Source organism: Arachis hypogaea, chromosome 4 (assembly GCF_003086295.3).
Source record: "Arachis hypogaea cultivar Tifrunner chromosome 4, arahy.Tifrunner.gnm2.J5K5, whole genome shotgun sequence".
NCBI lineage: Eukaryota > Viridiplantae > Streptophyta > Magnoliopsida > Fabales > Fabaceae > Arachis > Arachis hypogaea.
Window position 1 is genome coordinate 2,324,792 of NC_092039.1, and position 25,513 is coordinate 2,350,304.

At 31.3% G+C, this 25,513-nt stretch overlaps 2 protein-coding genes across 8 annotated transcripts; one reads left to right on the plus strand and one right to left on the minus strand.

Annotated features, from left to right (window-relative positions):
* Window positions 1–1,884: 1,884 nt before the first annotated feature.
* On the minus strand, window positions 1,885–4,082 carry LOC112795689 (glycine-rich RNA-binding protein 4, mitochondrial). The gene is made up of 5 exons (XM_025837784.3): window positions 3,944–4,082; window positions 2,977–3,137; window positions 2,797–2,865; window positions 2,275–2,381; window positions 1,885–2,197 (listed from the first exon to the last, which is right to left on the minus strand). Exons 2-5 carry the CDS (start codon window positions 3,098–3,100, stop codon window positions 2,042–2,044), a joined length of 456 nt encoding a protein of 151 aa, XP_025693569.1. The 5' UTR covers window positions 3,101–3,137; window positions 3,944–4,082; the 3' UTR covers window positions 1,885–2,041.
* An 11,778-nt stretch (window positions 4,083–15,860) lies between these two features.
* Window positions 15,861–24,047, plus strand: LOC112795690 (uncharacterized). Of its 7 annotated transcripts, none has more exons than XR_011880855.1 (14): window positions 15,861–16,026; window positions 16,373–16,485; window positions 16,838–17,746; window positions 18,058–18,158; window positions 18,262–18,376; window positions 18,626–18,703; window positions 18,865–18,957; window positions 19,312–19,395; window positions 20,499–20,597; window positions 20,701–21,012; window positions 21,613–21,643; window positions 22,036–22,082; window positions 22,382–22,440; window positions 23,484–24,047. XR_011880855.1 is itself a non-coding variant. In XM_025837786.3 (14 exons), the coding sequence occupies exons 2-14, from the start codon at window positions 16,432–16,434 to the stop codon at window positions 23,704–23,706; spliced, it is 1,956 nt and encodes a 651-aa protein (XP_025693571.1). In that variant the 5' UTR covers window positions 15,861–16,026; window positions 16,373–16,431; the 3' UTR covers window positions 23,707–24,047. The 7 variants fall into 7 exon arrangements, 5 of the variants coding, with proteins under 5 accessions (XP_025693571.1, XP_072090929.1, XP_025693570.1 ...); XM_025837786.3 differs by having other exon boundaries at window positions 20,950–21,012; XR_011880854.1 differs by having other exon boundaries at window positions 16,021–16,227.
* The last annotated feature ends 1,466 nt before the right edge of the window (window positions 24,048–25,513 follow it).

Below are 25,513 nucleotides of genomic sequence, written 5' to 3' on the forward strand. Positions count from 1 at the left end.
AGGCCAGGCCTGTAATAGAGTATATTGGCCTTAGCCGTAGCCTGGTATAGGCTTTTTAATGAGTACTGAATCTGGCCTGTTGTTAAATCTGACCTGGCCTGAAGCCTGTCAATAGGCCTGTTTTTTTTAATAATAATTAAATTTAAGATATAATTTAATTTTTAAAATTATAAAATACAAAATACACATATATAATTAAAAAGACAAATGGTTGAGTGGATAAATGTATTTTTATAAGATAGAAGACCCAAATTCAAATCCTTCTAATAGCATTTTTACTAATATAATAAAAGTCTCTATATATATTTGCAGGCTCAGGCTGACAGGCCCAACAGGCTATTTCAAAAGCTTGGACTTGCCCTTTTAAAGAATATAGACTTTTTTAATAGGGGCCTATTTCCTATGCTGCAGGCCTATTTCCTGGGGCCTATTTCCGACTAAATCCCCATTTTGGTCCTTGAGATTCACGCGATTATTCATTTTGGTCCCCGAAATTCAAAATTACCTATACTGGTCCTCCAGATTCAAGTTTTGGCACCAATATGGTCCCTCGACTCTTTCCGGTGATGATTAGGCAAATGGAGTGCTGAGATAACACCCTTCCTGTCACGTTGGACGCTGTAACGGCTAGTTAATGTGGCGAGGGTTGTATTTGTATCCAATTTAGTCCATGAAACCCTAATTATCTTATTGTTTATCTGAGTTATAATGACAAAGTTTTAATAAGAGGGACTAAATTGGATACAAATACAACCCTCGCCACATTAACTAGCCGTTACAGGAAAGGTGTCATCTCAGCACTCCATTTGCCTAATCACCACCGGAAAGAGTCGAAGGACCATATTGGTGCCAAAACTTGAATCTGGAGGACCACTATAGGTAATTTTGAATTTCGGGGACCAAAATGAGTAATCGCGTGAATCTCAGGGACCAAAATGGGGATTTAGTCGCCTATTTCCTATCGCAGGCCGTCTGGCCTATTTCCACCCCTAATCACACCTACAATCTCCACATAAGAGAAAAAATGTCATATTAACTGATTCAAACTGACTTAGGAACCTAATTAATTTTTTTCGAGAACACATTTGTCAAACCCCCAAATCTTTAAGGACTTATTTGAGATATTACTCTAATAAAAATAAAGATAATATAGTAATTAAAAATCAATTTTAATCCAAAAAATTATCTTTAACGAAAATACTATTTATTCATCAATTTACAAACTATTTTCAAATAAATACCATAATCCAAGATTTAGAAAAAATAAAATTAATCATAAAATAAAATTCAAAATTTAAATTTTTAAATTAAAACAAAATTCTCGTTGGTTTTTAATTACCGAAGTTTTAAATCATAAATAAAAAAATACTCCATTAATATAAAAAAACCTTTAAAAAATAAATATAACAAATCATACGTAACTTACTATTATATTTCCAAATATCTTGGTATAATATATATCGTCCACTATAATGAAATTGGAATCGTGATTTCTTATAGCCAACAAGGCAACATAGGGCTAAATTATGCTCAGAATTCTCTAAATGGTTGAATGTATCATATCACTTCATCTCTTCTCTGCATCCCAATTTAATGAGTATGTCTGTATTATAGAAAGGTACCTTCAAATTTTAGCATTAAACAATCGTTAAACTTTAAAAAACTTTCAACAAGGGGTGGCCTCGAAAATAATTTTTACCAGCAACGGTTTCACGGTGAACAATAGTTTCGATAATAAATAAGAAATCAGAAAAGATCCTACTTTATTTTAAATTAAAAGAACACTCTTTGATGACCTCGAAATAAATTCAAAAATCAAAACCCTTCTGGAAACAGTTTTTTTTCAAGAATAAAAAATATTAATCAACACTTGCACACCGAAACTGCATTAGAAACAAATGCTCCATTAATATAGCGGAAAAAACATAAGAAATTCCATAAACCCTAACATATCTAGTTGCTAATTTACCACCTGAGCAATCTTAGTTTAAGTTTGAGACACAACCCAAAGAACTGTAAACATGCAGAGGGGCACTGTGATCTAGAAGTCTGGATCACCATAACCACCACCTCCACCTCTACGGTAACCACCTCCCCCATAACCACCACCACCACCACCGAAACCACCGCCACCACCCCGAGGTCCAGTAGGCCTATCATTAGCATAGCTCACCCTGATCACTCGGCCGTTTAGATCCTGAAGATACAGTGCATATCAGTAAGGTAAATCATCTATTGTGTCAAAGTTTAGTACAATCATGAAAACATTCAAACCTGCCCATCCATTCCACTGAGTGCTGAGCTTGCAGACTCGTCGCTTGAGAAGTTGACAAATCCAAAACCTCTTGATCTTCCGGTGTCTCTATCAGTGACCACCCTTGCTGTAAACAAACAAAATCAGGAAAAAAAATGACTAATTTGGTATTCCAAACCATAACAGTATCAGGCATAGTACACGTGTAAAATCTCATCTCATCTTTATCCAAGTTTTAAGAGTAACTAACCCAAGAAAACCCATTGATCTCACCACTTGAGGGCAAGCTCCAATCACTCATTCACTAGAAAAATTCGGAACTCTCATAACAATTAGACAAGTGATCAGAGATGCCATGCCTCAATTGATTATAACCATCATAATCATAATGCATGTTAGGTTCCTAAAGAATCCCTCTATTATTTTGCTTACAAATTCCAACAAACAACAAGATCTAATGGAGTATCTCTAACTGTCAATAAAGTCCTCCGATGATACCAATTACCAAAGCAAATTGTAAGCACATGAGAAGGTGAACTCACCATCAACCACATCCCCAAAGCCGGAGAATGCATCCCGAAGAGACTGGTCATCAACTCCGTATGAAAGGCCTAAAAACGCAAAATCCAGAATAAGTAATTAGGGTAAAAGAGAAATCAGTGGACAGATATGTAGTTTATCACTTTATCTTGATAACTACGTTTTTAACAAAAGTTAAATACCCCCAATGAAAAGCCTGCTTGAGGACATGCAGCGAATATAATTGAGCATCGATGGAACAGGTGCTAATCCGCTTCCGGAAGCACTCTGTCTCAAGAAATTTCCAAGCTTGTTACACAATGCCATGATGATTCTTAACCAAACTTCACGCCTTCAATGTTCCCTAAACCAGCATATAGAACCACTATTATTATTATTATTATCAATAATCACACTAGCTACAAGAACTGAAGGAAAAATTATACCACTTCACCAGTTTCATTTATATATTATCATTCCCATAAAAAAAATTATATATTATGATGACACACATAAGAACAAAACGCAAACACACAAATTCCATTTATCATTTGAGGCATTTCCTGAATCAATTAACAGGCATGCCATCATATCATAGAGAATAATCTAATCAATAATCACACTGACTAAAACAATTGAATGAAAAATAATACGACGGTACCAGTTTAAACAAGACAGGAAAAAAAATGAGATACATTTCAATTGTCAAATCAAGCATTTTCACATCCATTTAGCAGACATAGAAAACTCAACAATATAACAGCAACTAGAGACTTGGTAAAAAGAAAAACAATCAGTAAAAAAGAACTTGAAAATAATAACAAAGTATAAACACACTGACGTAAAACAACAATGCCAGAGAGAGAGGAAAAAATGCTTAACTTCTTATACAAAAATAGAAAGATATTTCAAAACAATTCAAAGAAATATATCACACTTCAAATTTCGCAAATAATAATAATAATAATAATAATAATAATAATAATAATAAATCAAAAAGGATGAAAGATTGAAACACAATCATAAAATCACAAAGATTGAAGAATAGCAAATCACAATTTTGAAAGAAAAAAAAAAGAAACAAAAGATCAATTCGAAGGGAAACGAAGAAAACACAAGAAAAGCATATGAAAATCGCATGGAATCAGAGAATTGAATAAGAGATTTTACCGAAGAGAGGAAGAACAGTGAAGCGGCTAGGGTTTAAGCTCCAAATATCAGAATCAACTAAACCTCAGAAAATATCTTGGGCTTTTATAGAGTGAGTAGTAAGGGCAGGAATACCCTGCATGTGAGTCTATGTTTTTTTAACGTGTGACCGCTTCTTTTTCATAAGCTGATTATTCGTTTTGAATGTTGACCTTCGATGTAATAATAATTCGAAACACAAAATTTGCACATTTTTGGTTCCTTTAAAATTCAATAATTTTATAATATTATTTAACTTTTTTAATTAAAATACATTCTTATTTTTCAGATAAATATATTGTTAATTAAATTTAATTTAAATCTTGTCGATTAATTTTTTTATTATTTTCCAAAAAAATAAAACAATTATTTTTAGAGTAAAGTATCACTTTTAAGTTTTATCCCTAACATTTGGGTTAAGTTCTATTTATGTTCTTAATATTTAAATTGTCCTATTTATATCTCTAACGTTTATAAAAATGATTCAACATTATCTTGCGATTAATTATACTAATAAATCAAATTATATTTTTCAATTATTCTTATTTAAATGTAGAGTTATTCTCCACATATAAGCATTTTCCATACAAGTCATACAAGTTATTTATATTCAGGCGCTTTCACGTTTTTCTTGTGCCTCTTTTTCTTCTTCTTTCTTTGTGCCACTTCTTCTTCTTTTTCGTAATTTTTTTCATTATCGTCGTCGTCAACACCACCTCTTCCTCCTCCTCCTCATCCTTTTTTTTTTAATTGAAATTTATTCTCCTCTTTTCTTTTTCTCTTTCTCCTTCATCATCATTTATCTCGTTGTTGAAGATAATAAATCATTCAGGTTCAGATTGTCAATTGAACCAGAATAAAATTTATTATTGTTTTGAATCCAATCAAGTGGCTAAAATGTGGTTCAATTTAGAAGAAAAAATATAGCATTAGAGAAAACATTTTTCTACAGCAAATTTGGGTGTAGTACGAAGATATTTGGGTGTAACACGATGATATTTGAGTGTAACACGAAAATATTTGAGTGTATTTTAAGAATTTTTTGGTGTATTTTTAATTTGATAAGTTCTGCATAATTCAAAACTCCTCCTCTTTCTTCTTCTTTTTTCTTTATTCATCTTTTTCTTTTTATTTTACCTTCTCAAGTTTCTCATTGTTTTACTCTCTTAACAAGAATAAAAACAAAAAAATCAAACAAAGAAAAAGAAAAAACACATAATGCTGCAAAATTACTTAGAAGATGATGAACTTACATTTATTTAACTAAAATAAAGAAAGAAATAAGAAAAAAAAAGAAGAAGAAGAAACGCAGCATTAGAGAAAATATTTTTCTGTATTTGCAGCAAATTTGGGTGTAACACGAAAATATTTGGGTGTATTATTTTTGGGTGTATTTTTATTCTGATAAGTTCTGCATAATTCAGAACTTCTCCTCTTCCTCCTCTTTATCTTCTAATGCTTTTTCTTCCTCATCTTCTTATTTCGTTTTCTTATCATTCTTCTTAGGAGAAAAAATCAAACAAAGAAAAAATATATAATGTTAAAAATTCAATAGAAAGAAGAGGAGGAAAGAAATGCAGCAACAACAACAGTAATAAAAAAACAACAATGCAACAGTAATAAAAAAAAACAACGATGAAGATAAAACACGCAAAGAAAAATGAGGAAAAACGCAAAAAAGAAAGAGAAGAAGAACAAGAAGAAGGACGAGGAGGAGGAGAAGGATGAACGTGAAGAAGAAGAAGTATCTTCCATAATGGTAAGTGAGGGCGCGCTGTGAAAACGATTGAGTGACGCGCGTGTTATGACACTCCAGTGGGTGAATGTAGTTTTTGTTAGACTTGGCCTAACTTGTAATTGTAAGTCAAAAAGACTTGTATGTGTAGCATAACTCAAACGTATTCATTTTCAATTAGGTCTCACTTGGATGTGTTCGATTTTAATATTTTACCCACTATTTTTGTTCAAGTTCAATTATGTCCCTAAAAAAAGTGAATTATGTAAATATTGCATGTGTTAGTTTCAACTTTTGATGAGCTATTATTCGGAGTGGATTATCAATTCTGTCCGTATTCTAATTTTAAGAAAAGATTTTTAGAATTCCAATTAAAATTCATGATGTGTAATTAATGGCAAGATAATATTGAATTATTTTTACAAATGTTAAAGATACAAATAAGATGATTTAAACATTAGAAACATAAATAAAATTTACTCTAAATATTAAAGAAATAAATTCTCTCCCGTAGAAAAAATACTTAAGAAAATAAAGTGTAATCTTTCACCTTTAATTTTCTAAGTGAGATCAAAATTAAATAAAAAAAATAATGAAGAGTTAGATTAAATACTAGACAGTATTTATTTTTTTCGATAAAAAAGATCCACTCCCAAATATTAAGAACAAAAATAATATTTTACTCTATTTTTGTTTTATTTCTCTCTCTCATAGTATAGTAGCGCCAAGTCGTCATCATTCACCACTTTTTCTCGGATCTCCACTTCTTTTATTATTATTATTCTTTACCTGTATTTTATGTGTGTGTGACTCCTCAATTTTAATTATCCTTAAAGAAGAATATAATAATTCAGCATGTATAATAATAACTAGGTTGATTCTATTTAATTTTAATAATAAAATTGTTATAAATAAAAAATATATATTTTTTAATTTGTTTGAGTGAATTGGCCAAAAAAATTAAAATATTAAATAAAAAGATGTAGATGATAATTTCACAAAAATTAGTTATTCTTTCGATTATAATACATTTAAAATTATTTAATAATAATAATAATAATAATAATAATAATAATAATAATAATAATAATAATAATAATAATAATAATAATAATAATAATAATAATAATAATAATAATAATAATAATAATAATAATAATAATATGGGATAAGAATTATTTTGGTCCCTAATATTAAGGGTCAGAATCGAAACTATTCTTGGTATAATATTTTATTTAGAATCGTCTTTAATATTGTATTTCCTTTTAAAATCGTCCTTTCTAATAAATTTTTTTAAAATGACAAAAATACTTTTTTCCTCACTATTTCATTCTTCTTGTTCTTCTTCTTCTAGAAAAAACAAATTCTCTTATTCTTCTTCTTCCACAAGAACAAATTCTTCTTCCATTGACAAAACTTAAAATTTCAAATTTTTAAATACATTTAACAAAATTCAATTACAAGAATTAAAAATACCCAAATTCATCTTCAATTACAAAAATAAAAAATCTATAAATTTAGGAAAATAAGAGACAAGAACAAGAATAAGAAATAAGAATAGATTAGGAAAATCCAGAACCAGAACAAAATCAACAGTAAGAACAAGAACAAAACTAACAATCAAAATTAGGGAATTAGGGATTAAGATGATCAGATTCAACAACAACAACTAATAATCAGATTCAACAACACCAACAACTAAAACATTATTCAAATCCATAAATAACAGCGTCAAATTCAACAACCAAATCAACACACAACAACGATAAAATCAGAAAATAACAAATCAAAATTAGATTAGAAGTAGAAGCAGAAGCAGACCTAGAAGAAGCAGAAGCAGAAGCTCAAGCAAAAACAGAAGCAGAGGCAAAATCAAGAAGCAGAAGACGAAGCATAAACAGAGGTCGAAGCAAGAAGCAGAAGCGGCGAAGTGCAGCGGCGAGGCGGTGAGGAGCAACGGCGAGGCGGCGAGGAGCAGTGGCGAGAATGCGGCGGTGAAAAGCAGCGGTGCAGAAGCATAAGCTCTCTCCCTGGCTCGCGACGACAGCTCCAAATTTCGCCGGCGCCGTCCCCCTCCCCCCTTCCCCTTCCCCCCCTCCCCCGGTCCTTTCCCCTTTCCCTTTCTCCCTCGTGTCTTTTTTTTTAATTTTATAATTTTTTATAAAAAAATGATGATTTATAAAAAAAAGAGTAGCTTCGTCATTTATAAAAAAAAAATTATTAGAAAGGACGCTTTTAAAATGAAATACAACAGGACGATTCTAAATAAAAAATTATATCAGGGACGGTTTCAATTCTAACCCTCAACGTTAGGAGCCAAAACAATATTTATCCCTAACAACAACAACAACAACAACAACAACAACAACAACAACAACAACAACAACAACAACAACAACAACAACAACAACAACAACAACAACAACAACAACAACAATAATAATTTCTCTTTTTTGTCTATATTATTCTCCATCACATGAATATTCATTCTAGATCAAAATGCATGATATGATATGAACATTAACTATACTTGGTGTTCTCCATATTTATTTTGTTTAAAATTTATTTCCTTTACAGTTTATTGTGAATATTATTTGGACAAACAGAATTTTATTTATTCTCTTTTTTTGGTTTAATTTGTGAAAGAAAAAGATGTAATTATTTATTTATTATTGAAGTTAATAGCATGAATATTATTTCATGATTTATTTTGTTATATTAAAAAAATTGTTGTGATTTGTTATTTGAATTCTTTTATTGTGAATTGTTAAAATAAAGAAATTAACAATTTATTAATAAGAATTCACAATATTATAGAATTGTTATATATTGTGTCTTATTGTTTTATTTTTTTGTTGTGTTATGTAAGTATTTTGGATTTATTACATAAAAAAATTAGTAATAATTTAAATTATTATACCCAGTTGTTTTATAAAATTTAATTTTAAAATAAATTAGTTGAATATTATACTACTAAAGTAGCCTCTTTATGAAAACTGATTTATTTTAAAATATTAGAAATATGGTGATATATAATTTATGCGAATTGGTCAGCCCAAAAAAATTTTTTTATTTAACCAAATTGCATACACATATTGATAATAAATATATGCTTGGATAACTAATTAAACTTAAATCAATGCTTATTATTTATGCGTATAATAATCGGTCCAAATAAATTTTATTGCTGGCCAAATAATAAACATAAATCTTGTGGTTATTTTCTATTTAATTATCCAACCACTAATCGGTCCAAAGGAAGGTTGGTATTTGGTCAATTGATAGAAAATATGTGATAATAAATAGGTATAATTCTCAAATTTTTATGTGAACAATGAGTCTATCCAAAGATAAGCTTATTATTTGACAGAATTTTGTTGAGAATATTTGGTAAGTTGCACTAAATGAATTTATATGTGCATAGTTTATGCGAGTATAGATTGACCCAAATAAAGTTCTGTACTTGGCCAAATTACATGTGTTTTGTGGTAATAAACATGTGATACTTATTTGGCTCCATGTGAACAACAAATTTGTCCAAAGATAGACTTATTGTTTGATAGGATTTATTATCAATGTTTAATTGCTATATTAAAATATCGCTTGTAAATTAATATTTTTGTCCAAAGACTAAATATTAATGTTGTACTAGGTATTTGTCATGGCCCACCATCATATGAATTTTATGTAACTTATGTGAACATATTGTTTTGTTTTAAAGTTAAGTTTGTCAATGTATGTATCCAGACTTTGCATTAAAGATTGAATAAGCCTTTCTCTCTATGGATAAAGTCTCAAACAGCAAAAAATTGAACTTTGAGAAGTGAGATTCTTTAAATTGCAGAAGTCTTATGATCATAAAGTATGGATTCCAAAAGACTCAAAAAAACTTTCTATTATTAGCATTTCATAATTCATCAAATTATTATCTCATATGATCTTTTAAAATAATTGTAATTGATAATTGTATATTAATTCAGTAGGAGTAAATATATTTATTATTCTTGTATTTTAGTGGTATACATAATTGTAAATAAGGTTATATACTCAATTCCAATAGAGACAAGTATAATCTCATTAAGTGTTTCAAGAAAGTTATAAAGTTTAAAAAATACATAAAGTTTATTATGCTTCAACAATAGTTTGATGGATAATGAATTTATACACTTACAGTTATGGTATACTTTATTGGTATCATTAGCAGATATTTGAGACAGTTAAGAATGAATCACTAAATAGTAGAAAAATAAGTTTTGTTATAGCAAAACATTAAATATTTATACATATATATGAAGTCAGAAATTAAAGTTAGAAATTAGTTGGTATTAGATTCTGACTTTGTTGGATGTCAAGACAATTTTAATCTATTGCAGGTATATTCACATGGTCATTGAAAAATTTTTTTGAAAAAATATTAATAATATAATTATTACTTTTTTCACTAAAGCACTTGAATATAAAATATATTTTGAAAACATCCAATTAAATGACTACATATACATGTTATAAATTACGAATATATATTTGAAATACCACCTCATTTATTTTATGATAATGTATTAATAGTTTAATATTTTAAATTATTATTATTAAATAAGAGAGTTCAAAGTGTTTAAATGTTTAATGAGCAAATTAGTACAAACTCCATAAATACATACATATTTAGTTTATAAGAAACAAATACCCAAAGTCTTTCGTGTGGACACTATTGATATGGATGTCATATCATTTTATAATGTATTATTTTAGTGGGTGCATTTGGATGCTCATAAAGTTTAGACAAATTTACGAATATGAATATTTTTACATAAATAAAGTATTTAGTTTTGTTTTCACTCTAACTCATGATCTTATAAAGTTTATTAAAGTTGGATTAGGGAAATATATATGCATGAGATTATTTTTGCATGTAATTTCTAAATTTTCTCATCCAAATTTGATCTATATTGTTGAGTATATTAGTATAATGATCATCGTGGTTTCGTCGCGACACTAATGTGATAAAAGTTGTGGTAAAGTAATAAGGAAAACAGTATTTTGATGCGCGCATAAAATTTATAAGATGTAATTATCTCAAGAAAATATATATGTATAGTCTAAGTGCGAGATTGTTAGAAAATTATTAATTTCTTAATCTAATTATGACAAATACATATATCAATTATAATCACAAATTAAACTATTTCATATTAAATGGCTTATATCGTCACAATGATCTCATTTATTATCATAAATACTAAATTGAATAAGTTATTATTCTCATTTATTGTCATTTGATTTAGAATTAAATAAGAATAAACTAAAGATACTATTTTATTTGAGTTTTAGGGTTTAATGGGTGTCACACTTAAATATAAATAGTGACTTCAGAATTTTGGTTCTCAACACATCAAAGCCGCTTCCGTAACCCTTTTTCATCAACAGAGTTGTGATTCAGTCCTATTAGAGATACAGAAGACTTTGGTTGAGAAAGATTAAAGAACCAAACTCTTTTAATCATGCTTATGAATTCAAGTATGCTTTTGTATTCTAGTGTTTCTTTCTTAATGATTTAACATGAATGGTCTTAGGTGTTAAAGAATCATAGAATTTTCAATATTACACACATTCAAAATCATACAAATAAAATATAAAATTTAAAAATAAAGTTGAATTTTTTATATCTTATTCAATAAAAACATATCTAATATATCTTATTTAAACATGTGTTTTGAGTAGATGCTCGATCAAGAGCTGCTTACAAGTATTTTTGTGACGTGGTGTCATTTGACACCACATATAGGATCAACAAGTAATTTTTTATTTATTTCTTTATGGATTTATTAATTTACAAGGTCATTGATTGTCCCATGTGTTTGTTTTCTATAAGTTTGAGATGCCAATTGCAGTATTTGTAGGCGTGAATCACCATAGAAATTTAGTTCTTCTCAGCGATGCTCTATTGGGCAATGTAGAGACTGAATCCTTTAAATGGATCATGCAAATATGGGTGAAATGTATGAAAAAAATATCAGATGGTATTTTAACTGACCAATGTGAGACCTTGTTTACAACTATTCAGAATGTCATGCCAAACACTAGGCCTAGATTGTATTTCTGGCACATCACAAAGAAAATACTGCAAAAACTTGAAAGATTTAGCGTTTTAAAGAAATTAATACTACAATGGGTCGGATTGTTTGGGAGTCTTGTTGACAAAAATTATTTGAGAGTGTATGGCATAACTTCATTGAAGAGTACAACCTTCATAATAACAAATGGCTCAACGGTATGAATACACATCCAAAACTTAACTGACCTGTCAGTCATTTTAATTGTTGAATAGATTTTGTAAAAGTAATGAATTTATGTTACATGCCCTTTCATGAATGTTTAGTGTCACCTCATAAGTGAGTATTTTAATGGTAAATAATATATTTATCGAAATGCATATATCTATCATATTCACAATATGTGGATCCATGTATTCTTAAATCATGAATTTTGGGCTGGCATGAGGAGTATACAATAAAGTGAGAACATGCATGATTTTTTCGATAAGTACTTAACTTGTAAGAGCAGCTTGATTCAATTTGTATACCTGTATAACAATTGTCTTGCAAATAAAGAACAGAAAGAGTTAGAATGTGATGCAGCAGACAACAAGGTCCTGATTCCATGTGTAATTGTGTATCGTGTTCTCCCATCGAGAAGCAGTTCTAATATGAGTACACCAACTACATATTTTGTGATGTTCAAACTGAATTTAACAAAAAGAGCAACTGTAACCTCTCTCCAAGGGTGATGAAGGACAACCAATACTTTTACGAAGTGACTGAACAGAAGATAGTAATTGAAATCTTTAATTATAACGAGTATGAAGTTGAATTTTGTCCTATTTTACACCAGGTTAGATACAGCTGCTTCATGTTTGAGTTATATGGTATCTTTTGTTGCTAGACCCTACCCGTTCTATCCAATTATATGTTTGACAAGGTGAACTCGTCCTATATGCTACATCGGTAGAACAAGAATATTTATCGCAAGCACACTCATATTAGAAGTAGTCACGACTCACGATGCTCTAATGAAAGCATGAATATATTTAGGGGATTGTGTGTTGATTTCTAAAATGCGGCCCAAGACTTTGTGCATGACAAGGAAGAGGTTGATACATTGCATTATGCTTTTGTGAGTGCTAAAGTAGTACTTAGCGAACATTGCGCACAACATTCATAAAATGTAGGCACAAGTACATCAAAGATATTGCCTATTACAAGTAAGTGTCCTGATAAGTTAAATGCATTTTGGAGACCTCCTCATTTGGTACTTAGGGAGCGTTCAAGCTTCAAGAGACTCGGGGCGGATATGAACCAGGTAATTAAGAAGGCCACTAAGAAGTGTCAAGCTGGTAGTAAACATCTAAATGTTAGTTATAATGACCATGGTTTATAATATTATCTTGTTCTATTTATATTTTCATTTGTTTAGCTGGTTAAATTTAACATATTTTCATATGTACAGAAAGTTGCAGCTGTTGAAGGAAACAAACATTCAAACAAGGCCACCAAGAGGCACATTACTGCTAATAAACATCCCAATATTTATTTTAGTGTCTATTGTTGGGGAGGGTGCTATAAGTTTTGTATTTTTTTTTTGTTTTGCTTTTAAAAGTGTCTATGAATTGACGATGTTTTTTCGGATCTAACTTTAGGAAGCTATCACCTGTAAAATGGAAGCACAGGAACGAGAGAAGTATTACTAGAAGAAAAAATAACTAGCAGTAGCCCTATTATATAATGTAAAAGAAAACATATATGCATTTTATATTAATTATATATTTTAGGTGTTACCTTTTGCCTGGAGTCCCAATGCTCGACATATTAAACGTGCATTAATTGGTATATTTTCGATCTCAACTTTTATATGCATTTGATCCTTGTTATATAACCGCGATAAGACAACTATCAAATATTGGTTCATCGACCACCTTAGAATGTGCCTTAAGCATCCAAAACCTATGTCCTTAATCTCTTTGTATTTGATCAGATCTTTGTGTATCAAATGCTCCATCATATCCGCGATGGTTGTTAGAGAGCATCACGTATCAAGTGTTTTCTGAAAATTTGACACACTAGTTAATTTATTCTATATTGTGTATGTCACTTGCTAACTCTCGAAAATTTGTAAATTGTAAAATAAACTATCTTTTAGGATCCTCTGATTTCTTCTGCCTTTCAACTTTCTTTTTGACATTTTTATCATTGGATTCATCAAATTGTCCATGAAAACCTTATTAGCTGCTACTTTTTCTTTCTTTGGATCATCACAAATACGTTTTTTTATTGATTTTGTAGTTCTAGACTACATATTAGATTCAGGACAAAATTAGACTCACTAAATATTGGATACAGGACAAAACTAGACTCAAATACATATTTAAAATTATAAAAATGCATGCTAAGTATTTTATTAACACATTCAAAACTCATGTCACAATAACAAATTTTAGTGTTCACATCATAAGGTTAAAAATAAAATTTTAACTATAAACACATCCAAAATTAAATAAACATAAACACATCCAAATTACATTAACATTACAAACTTTAAATCAAACAAAGACATGAAAAAATATCAACACAAACATATTTTAAAAAAAAAAAGAAAATCATAGACATATATAATATTATGCATAGATTAAAAAAATAAAACATTTTATTAACAGAAAAAAAAAGACTAAGCACCATAATAACCTAAAAAATGTGAAAGAGACAACAAATACTAAATTAAATCAAACAAAATAGTAAAAACAGTGCAAAGCTAAATATTAGGACATAACTTAATAACTTAATTGTTATAATACTGTGTCTTATTACTAATTATATATCCACTCTGAAAAGTTGATCTTGATTTTTTACTAGGTTCAATAATGTATTCTATTAGTTGTTGATATTTCAAAAAAAAAAAAATTTTAGGAATAAAATTTTGGTGTTTCTTTTTTTATTCTTTGTCATGTTATTTGTTGTTTGAAATAAGGGGTGTGTATGATCTGATTCGGTTTGAAGACCCGGCCTGGCCCCAATATGTTAAGGACTAATTTGGTGTGATTTTATCGGGTCTAGGGTCGGATAAGGGTCTTAAAAATAGATCCGGTCATTATTTCGGGTCGGGTCCATGCCATAGTTCGGATCACTTGAAATTGGCCCGGTAATTCGGTCATCATACACAATTAATATTTTGTATTATTAGTGATGAATGATAGCTATTTTTATGTGGAACTTAAATATTGTAAACCTTAATATTTTGTGTTATTAGTTATTATAAGACTATAAGTTAATGTTTTATGTTTAAAATGCATAAGATTTTAGACTAATTAATGCATAATATCGTGTTATTTATATTGATTTAAATATTTGGTATTATTAGACAATACTAGTATTGATTATGGCTATGCTTTAATTTTAGAGAAGAGTTGGTTCTTGTTATATTTTTCTAAGTGAATTTTACCATGTCAAATAATGGTTTGAGTCTTGGAAATTTAGATATTTTCACATGCTGGCTTATAAGAAGGTATCAAAGTAATGTAATGTTGACGGCCCGATTTTCATCCGATTTTTACTCGATATAATCGTGGCCCAAAAGTGTATAGGTTTCATTGGGTCTAGGGTCGGATTCGTGTCTCATAAATAAACTCGATATATATTTTGAATCGGATCTAGGTCACATCAAATCCGGTTTCATCCGACCCATGCATACGCCTAATTTAAAATATGTTTAATTTTGTTTATATTCAATTGTGAAAATTATTTTAATATTTTGTTTTTTGTTGTTAAATAAATTATTGCCTGATAAATTGTTGGCCCAAGATTTATTTTCCCAACAATATCCATATGTAATTTTTTTTTAAATTGTTGACGACTTGATGTAACCGTTTTTAAGAATGCAAGAATATCTCCTTTGATTAGCTAGTAATTGTATCTCCCAATAGAATTTCTCAAAACACTTCCGAAGGAGGGTCATGAAAATCAAAATGAGTGATCCACGTGTACTCCACGTGTGATGTGTTATGTGTCGTGAAGCTGAGTAGAGACAAATTGAGATGAGATTAGGCCTCAGTTTCACCATATCCTCTCCGCATTCGGATAATAATAATAACAACAACAATAATCTAACAAAGCAAAACACTCCACACAAATTCCCGCTTCACGTTTTATATATATATATATATATATATATATATATATTTATATTTATTTATTAAAAAAAACATTTCTGGCAAAATTTAAATAATATATTAACCCGAAAAAAAAATTAAAAAAGGCAATCATACACTGGAGAAGGAGCGAAGGTGAGTGAGTGGGTTTATCATATATTAAGAACTAAAATTAATTAAATTATATATAGTATTAGATTAAACTTTGAAAAATATCAATATTTCGATTTGCATTCTGAAAGTTTATAAATGCCATTTGAAACTGAGCCTTGAATTTAAGTGAAATAAGCAAAATTTGTTAACAAAGCTGGCGGTTAATCATCCAATTTTTCTCTGGTTACGTGTTTTTCTTTTATCAATTTTATTTTATTGATTATTATTGATTATAAAATAAATAAAATGCATGCATTGATTTGAACCAGAAGTGAGAGACAGTTGCAAGAGGCTGATAAGTTTGATTTTGATTGATGTGTATGTTTAGTGGCTGAGATCATCGATCATTGATTCATTGATTCATTCATCATCTTCAATTTCATCATCATGAGGATGTTGCCTGTTTGCTCAGCAACCCCGAGCTACTCCTCTTCTTCGCAGGTTCAAAATTCTGTCTCCATTTCCTTTGAATTTTCCTTCAATATTCTGCGATTCTGCTTTGTTAAATTGAGAATGAAAACAATCTTAATTTCTTTATAGAACGTTGCCATAGTTGAGGTTCCACTTTCATGAACTCAATTTTGAAACCTGGACATGTTCTGTGCTATTGATGCATCAGTGATAGTAATTGACCTAATTTTTTAATTCTAGAGTGTGGTTTTTTACTTGTTCAATCATGGTTTTGAGATAGTACAGTATGGTGTCGTTTGATGCATATATCCTTCCCCATTTAGCTGGACATAAGTTTTAATTCTTTTTGTTGCTAATTATAACAATTGATTTCTTCTAGCAGATTCCCTTGTTTGGGGGATTGCAACCCTTGTACCCGATTCGAAAAGATGTTGAGAGCAGATGTGTAGGAGAAGAAGTTGTGCATCTGGGTTTTCAGTATGGAACTCACACTCACTCGTTGAAGAACTCATTTGCTGTACAATCTACAAAGACTGTCTCAGGTAGTTTGATTTCTCCAAGTGAACCAGGGTACCTTACAAATACATGGGGTTATTCATCGGTGACAACGGATGGACATCATTCACTTAGTAATGGAGAGTTCAGACACATAGAGAGTTATAATTTGTCAACCGTGGCAGAGGATGTTGTGGACTTTGCAGAACAGTCAACTGAAGGATCTAGCACATTAGCAGTGCCGGTGCAACCTGAAACACTATCAAGTACTGATGTAATACAAGAGAATTTTACTTCTACATCTGTGCCTGATTCATATAATGTGGACAACGAATCAGTAGCCAGTGCAAAAGCTAGTGTCGGTGACCTCGTTGCTGGAATCAACGACTCAATCAATGGCTCAGTTAATAAGGGAGAAACTGCCTTACGGAACTCGCTGGATACAGTTACTTCTTTTATAGATTCTATTGTTAAAAATGCTACTACATCTGCAGATAATGCTTTTAGTAAGGCATTTTCTTCTGTAGATAAAACAGGGGAATTAACAAAGAATAAAATTACTGGCATTTCAAGCGAGCTAAGTGGAATCACTAGTAAGGTACCTGTTGTGGTTGTTGATGTGTTGCGCCGCACAATCGTAGCTGTAGAGAGTTCTTTAGTAAGCGGAGCATCGTACGCTGTCTATCTTTACGGGTCAGCCAAGGATCTCCTTCCTCCAGGGATTAGGGATACAGTCAATGTATATGAAGACAAAGCAGCAAAACTCTTGAGGCCTATTGGGCCTGCATCTCAACAGGTTAGAATATTATGGATTATAGTTTTGTTAGGATCTTGAATCTCAGCTTAACTGATACTAAGTATTTGCTTAAGTATGACATCTCTACATTGGTTATTGTTTATTTGAAACTTGATTTGATAATCAAATGAGTGGGGTCAAGTCATCATCTTGGGCGGTGCTTCATCAAGCATAGCATAACAAGCTTATGCTTATTTATGGTTGAAAACTTGAAATCTTTCATATCCATTTTTAAAATATTCTGTTTAGTTTCACTAACATTCTGAATTTTCCAGCATTTTGTATTTCTATAACTTATGTCGTGTCAGCAGATATACATGGCTATATATTCACTGGAGAAGAATCTTGGGTTGGATCCAAATGACCCAATTGTTCCATTTGTTGTTTTTGTGGGCTCTTCAGCAACAATATGGTATGAATTTCTCTCTACACCAAAGTGAATTCTTTAATTTATCTTATTAGATGATTGATTCTCCCTGCAAATGCTATATTTACTAGATGTCAAAGATATGCAGGGCCTTTTATTGGTTGTGGACATATGGGGGTTACTCTGGAGATTTATCCCCCAAATTGGCAATGGAGCTTTTGGCTGGGGACAAAGATGCCACCCTGATAGATGTCCGCAATGAGGCACGTGCTTTTATTTTGTTTTATTTTATTTTATTTCTGGCCCTTTTATGCAAAGTGGGAGAAACAGTTTTACAATTTGTGATGCTATACTGGTGTCTTGATGCCCATTCTATCATTGCGCCAAATTCTTCCAGATCGATGGTTGCCTTGTATTAAGAAAGTTTCCCCATCTTTTTGAATTTGTTGGCTTACTATTTTGATATTGAATTTGGTCAATAGTGGCTCATGTTGATACTTTCCTTTCTTCAGGATTTGCTAGAAAAAGATGGTATTCCTGATATTCGACGATCTGCTCGGTTTAGATATGCAAATGTGACTCCACTTGAGGTTGGTTTGAAGCATAATACTACTTAAAAGTTCTTACTGGTATAATCATTGTATACCTTGCCTTTGTTAAATTGAACACGTTTAGAATCTTGAATAACTCTTTAGAATGGATAAGTGATTATATGTAGCGTTCTACTACTACATTAACATTTTGTGAAAAGGTCAATGACACTTTACGCAAGTTGCTGAAAAGTGGTAGAGACATTGATGACTCCTTGATCGCTGCTATTATTCGAAATTTGAAGATTGTTAAGGTATATATATTTGTAGCTTCTGAAGATATATGATACTTGAAAGTGAAAAAAACAAACAGAAAATTTCTTCCCTGTGACACTCTTGGCTTAACAGTGTTTTCAATATACATGACAAGCTCATTCCCTCATTTCTACTATTATGAAGTAAAACCATTGAACCTTGAGTGATGTCATTGACTAAATGCTTGTGTTATATGGTTTTATAAAATAACTATCATCTTCTAGCAGTTTCATCTTTTTAATCTTATATGGACATTAAATCTCAGTTTTATGTATCCGTTATTTCTCATGTGGTTAGGAATTGAAATGACTAATGATGCCTCAGAATCTTTTGTTTTTTTCTCCATCCTATAGGACAGTTCCAAGGTTATCGTTATGGATGCTGATGGTACTCGTTCAAAAGGCATCGCACGTTCCTTGAGGAAACTTGGGGTCAAGGCAAGTCTGTCTATATCTTCTTAGCTTGCTTCTAAATTTTAATGTGATAGACCAATTCCTGGCTGAAGTTTAGTGTAGTGATCAGATTTGGAATTTAGATAACAAAAAACAGTTAACACCGCTTCAAAATCTGACATGATTTTTTATACTTAAGATAATTATAGAAAATCCTGGAAATTGGAAAATGTACTCATATGATCCTTCATAATTGAAGTCTCTGTTAGTGTCAGCTTGATTTCATCCTTGGAAGTATCTGATTAGATATTGTAACATATATTACTGTACACATGATCCTGCTTACTGAATGAAAAGCAATTGAACTCATGCTGGTAAGTTAAATTGTTGTGATTTATGACCAACAATTTGTCGCATTCTAGCAGTGGACCAAAGAACAATTTTTTTTTTAAATACTGTAAGGAATGTGCTAGACACTGAAACTGCACCTTTAAATTCATGTATATGTGTCTAGGGCTGACAATGGGTAGGGTAGGGTAGGGTTTGGACTCTACCCTAACCCTACCTACGGGTTGAAAACTTTTTTAAAATTCTACCCTACTCTACCCGCGGGTTGAGAATTACTCAACCCTAACCCTATCCGCACCCTAAAGTTCTAAACCAATATAAAATTCAATCATTCCAAATTTCATACATATTAATAAAATAGAAAATAAAAAACTAAGATAAAATTAAAATTAAAAATAATAAAATCTTAAAGAAATCTAACATAAAATTACAAATAATATGATCATCAACTAATTTAGTAGTTATTTTAAGTTTTTATAAGAGAACTATTGTGGGTTCAACACTCACTTTTTTCATTACATATATAACTTTTACATATATATTATATAATATATTAGAGATGCAGGTAGGGTAGGGTAGGGTATACCCTAAACCCGTACCCTACCCTACCCGAACGGGTTGGTCTGGGTTGGGAACCCGCGGGTAGGGTATAGATTGCCAGCCCATGTGCGTTACTGGTGGTTTGTATTCCAAGCTTGACCTTATAGACATACTCTTTATGACTAACTTATCATTAACATATAAATCTAATCCATAATGCAGCACATCATAAATTTAACTACCTGTTTATTGTATTACAGAATTCATACATGGTTCAAGGTGGCTTTCGGTCTTGGATGAAAGAAGGTCTCCGAATCAAGGAGCTTAAACCTGAGACAGCACTTACCATACTTAATGAGGTATTTGTCAAACTATTGCTGCTTGTCTGTCTTGTTAATCTCCTTGCTCTAATGCTCAACTTTGAAATATGTACAGAAGCAGCACTTATATTTGCTTTTGCAGTTCTTTCAAGTAAATTTTAAGGTCTCCCATGGCTTTTGTTGAGTTTTTGTGGGTGTCAATCCTATCTAAATGGCATCTATCTTCTTTAGGACAAAATAAATGAAATTATAGTAAGATATCTTATCCTGTAATTGTTCCCTCGGACGTCAACTTGACACTCTCAGATTTCTACCTTCCTCCTTCTATTCACTGCTACAATTCTTCTTTCCTCTTTTTGTGCATTCAGTTTGTATCCTGTTACTTTTGCAGGAAGCTGAAGCAATTCTGGAGGATGTTAGTCCTTCTCCTCTTCAACTTTTAGGTTATGGCTTGGTAAGTGTCAAGTTACCTGTATAGTGAGTGTTGACTCGGTAATTATTGCAACCCATTCACCTGATGTCTTCTCTATGTTAACTGTCAACTCAATCTTATAAGGTTCCCAGAATGTGATAGTTTCTTCTCGTTTTTGAAACACGATATATGTATGTTATACATTGACAGCGTAGAAATCTAGGGCAACTTCCGTTGAGAAGTCAGAAGAAAAAATTTAATAATAATAATAATAATAATAATAATAATAATAATAATAATAATAGTTAAAAAATAAAAAATTTTGCAATACCCTCTGCTCTGGACTCAATTCATGAAACTGCCTGAATATATAAGTAACTGACAGGAAACTGGAATTGAGCATATTGCTCAAGTAAAAAGGTTTTATAATTTCTGATGTTCTTTTGCCGTAGAACTTTGCAATCAGTGTATATTATTAATTCAGTATTCCAAAGCCATCAACCATGATATTCAGCAAACGTTATGTCCATTTTCTTGATAACCCAAATGCTCCTCTTCCTTTCATATTTTAATTAGTTTTGTAAATAATCAACTGCTTTTGACTCCATTATCTTCTAATCAATGCAACTACTTTTGATTCAGGCTCTTATTGCGGGGTTCTATGGAATATTAGGTGCGTGCATTTTCTCTAATAAGCTATCAATTTGTTCAGAAATGAAAATTTATTTCTTGTTGCATCTAACATTTTTGACATTGGAGTTAATTCAAGGGTAGTAGATATGTTTTCCACCTTTTAGTTTAATGTCCTTTGCATGTGTATTCCTACAAACACAGATCCATGTGAAGTAAACTATTCTTCATTGCCCTTAGATATTAAATGATGTTTGCATATGATTATGTAGCATAAAATGAAGCTCTAATCTTTTTAAAAAAGCTGCACGAGTTATGAATTTCTGTTTGTCTGTATGAATTGTGATTTATATGGGTTTTTTTATTTTTTTTCTTTTTTTTTCACTTAATTTTGTTTTGGCTATGCTCACAAAGTGCAAATTAATATTTTCTCAGAATGGGAGAAGACATTGCAGTTGATTGGAGCAGTTGGCCTTGGTTTGGTATGCGTCTTGTTCTTTTGGCCAAACTTTGTTAATTAATACATAGCTCTTACATGTACTTGTGAATTGTTTGGTGGGCTCGTAAGTCACAGTACTCTTTTACTGGGAAGTTCTTCTTTTCAGACATTTTCATGGAAGTTCTTCTCATGCCCGCATTAAAGCTATTATGCTTATATTATCTCTATCCCAATGCATAAATTTTGTGGATCTGTCATTGGCTGTCATTAGTCATCTTTTGTAGTCTTTGTAACGTTTGGTTCTTTCCTTACCTCATAAATTGTCCACTGCACACTGATCAGACTGTCTATCTGCGCATTTCTTCATATGAGAGCTCAGAAGATTTGAAGCAAGATGTGAGGTAAGTATGCTTAATGATGTATATGTAATTATTTAATTACTTTCTTATAGCCATAATAACATTCATATTCAACTCATGAAAGATGTGTCTCAAACTTCTCTCATCTTTATGTTCTGAAACTATCAACTCATTGAAACATAGTGTCCATTTGGGATTTTAATTTTCATGCAGCTAAACAAACTCTTTTATGTATTAGGTATGTTATACACTTATACTCGATGTTTCTTCAAGGGAGTGACACATATGTATTATGTTTACTTGCATAAAGTTTTATTATACACTAAGAAACTAGGTATTAAATTTGATTTTTTGTACATAACATGAATAAACAACATGTTGAAGGCGTGTCCAGAACAGAGTTTTGATTAGGTGGTGCTTGATGATCAATTTGGTTTTAAAATATCTATGTTGGATCAGAAGCACTGGAAAAGGAAAAAAGTTTAGAATACTATGGTACTTAGAATCTGATTTACACTTGGAAAAATTAGTAAAATTGGAAGAAAAAGTAAGTTCAATTACTTTGTCGTTCTCTATATTTTCATTCAATATTTTTAGGCTCCTATAGTTTAAAAATTTGTAATCAGGTCGTTATATTGTACAAAATTTTCAATCAAATCCCTGTAGTTTAAACATTTCTAATCAAGTCCCTATATTTTTCAGCTAGGTTCCTTTTGTATAAAAATTTCTAATGAAGTCACTAGACTGGATGATGAATTCTGTTTACATAAATTTTGGTCTAATATAGGACTTAATCACAAAATTTTTAAAATTTAAACTATTGGGCTCCATAAGCAACGCTTAAACAACAACCAGTATTTGATTACAAAATCTTATATAAAATAAACTTTTAAACTATAAGAATTTAATCTAAAATTGAGTGAAATTATAGAACCTTATAAAATAATTGTACCTTTAAACAAAACATTCTCATATAGAAGGATAAGACTTCAATTATCAAATAGCAACTAAAAAGAATACCAGTTTCTGTATCAATTCTTGGCATTTTCACTCGTGACATCATTGTCTTATTGAATCCATTGTAGGTTATTGCTTGCTCCTGTTAGAGTCGGAGCTCAAGCGGTCTCATGGGCTGCCGGAAAATTAGATTCCAATCGCATAGGGCTTCCTACATCACCTTCATCATTAGATGTTCAGAACCGAGTACTACAAGCTGCCGCCAAGCACGAATCTCAACCATCCGATAGTGAAGGGAACAACCAAGATCAATCTCCTGAACAGACAGTTTCTTTCAATCAGAATCTATGACATTTGTTCAGATTCCCCGTGTGCTAACATGAAAACCAGAACTGAAGACTAGTATGGTCAAAGCAACTTAACTTCCATGACTGAAAAGTTTGCAAGTTGACAATTCTCCAGTTTCCAACACGTTAAAGAGTGTGATTTTGTTCACGATGCTCTGCACAAATTTGGATCTTCATATGCAAGTAGGAACTTGTAAGAAGACAGAAAAATGATTCACTAATGTATCATATTAATTTGTATAATGCCACAAATTGCACGCATGCCTGAGTGATTAGCACAATTTCTGCATCAAAATAATAAGAATGTAACTATTATTAAAGAAATAATTTTATTTGCTGGTGCAATTTGTGGTGGTGCAAGTTATAAAGTATAGGAAAGTTTTCACATGTACCATATACCACTTTATTGGACATGTTATTCCGTTATCCAGAGGCCTAAAGATTTAAATTAAAAAATTCTAATGGTCATGATTGATTGGCAGAATCATGTAGTACACTATGGAGTGTAGGAAGATCCTTTAACCTGTGATACGCTTTTTTTTTTAATTACACCAATCAAATAAAAAAATGTTTTCGCATATTAGGATGAAAAAGGATATTGTTCACTTGACATGAGAAGAAGTATCTCCTGCTCAAACGATCCCGTGTTAGTATGCTCATGATAATATTAGTCCTTAAGGTAGCATTTGTTTTGCAGTACTGGGACAGAGACTGAGAGACTGAGACACAGTATTGACGGTTGTGGTAGGCTTAGAGAAGGGGAGTTGAATCTATGCCTTCCTTTGGTTTGCTGTTTTCACCCTTTTTAAAGCAAGGTTACAAATCTGATTCTGTTTGAACTCAGCAGCGGAAATTTATGAGACAAATTATTTTTGTCTCATGAATATCATAAAACAGAACATGACAGAGAAGAAAAGCTAACACCAGCATATATCCTGATTCGGTTGCTTTGTGCTATGCAACTTACATCCAGTCTCCTCCACAACTATGGAAGAATTTCACTATAGTTAACAGTATTACATACACCAATTTCACACTCAAGTTCTAACCTAACTTGACATTGGCTATGCTAACACTCAACTATTCACTCTTAGTGCTAACCCAACTAAGAAAGGGATACCAAACAGGTACAAGATACAAGACACTTAGCTAACCTAAAGAAATCTGAAAATAACTCTAGGCTTTTCTCTAAAGTGTATCTCTCAGCCTTTTTCAATTCTTGGCTTTTTCTCAAGCTTTCTCACAATGCCTTTTCTCTCAAGAAATTACAGAAAGATAAGCTTAGAAAAATACATTACAAGCAGTAAAACATGAAGGAGATTGACTTCATCAACAGCCTCTGTGCTATGCAAAAAACCAGATTAGCAAGCCTCTGATTCAGTTCTTCATACTGGCGGAATGCACCTTTGATTAGGTTACACTGTCCAGTTAGTTGAACTTCTTCAAAGAGCTCTCTCAGAACAAACACCTCAAGTTCACTGGTTATCTCTCCTTGTCATTCCTAATGAGCAGCAAGCTTCTTTTATCTCCCTGCATGTTGCTCGGTTCTGCTTCCAAGGTCAACACTTTGATCCTTGAGCTTCACCAACCCACAAGCTCACTTTTTCTTCTTAATCATCAAAGTAGAACCTTTTCTTCTGACTTTTCCAACTTGACCGAAAGCCATGAAGGAGTAACCGAAATTGTTTTCCAATGGTCAACCAAATCTGAACCATAGAGATGCAACTTGGTCCCCAAGAATCTCTTGTGACCGTGGATTTGTAGCAGTGAAGAACAGAGATCAACTTTTTCTTTGAATGCCATTTTCGGAT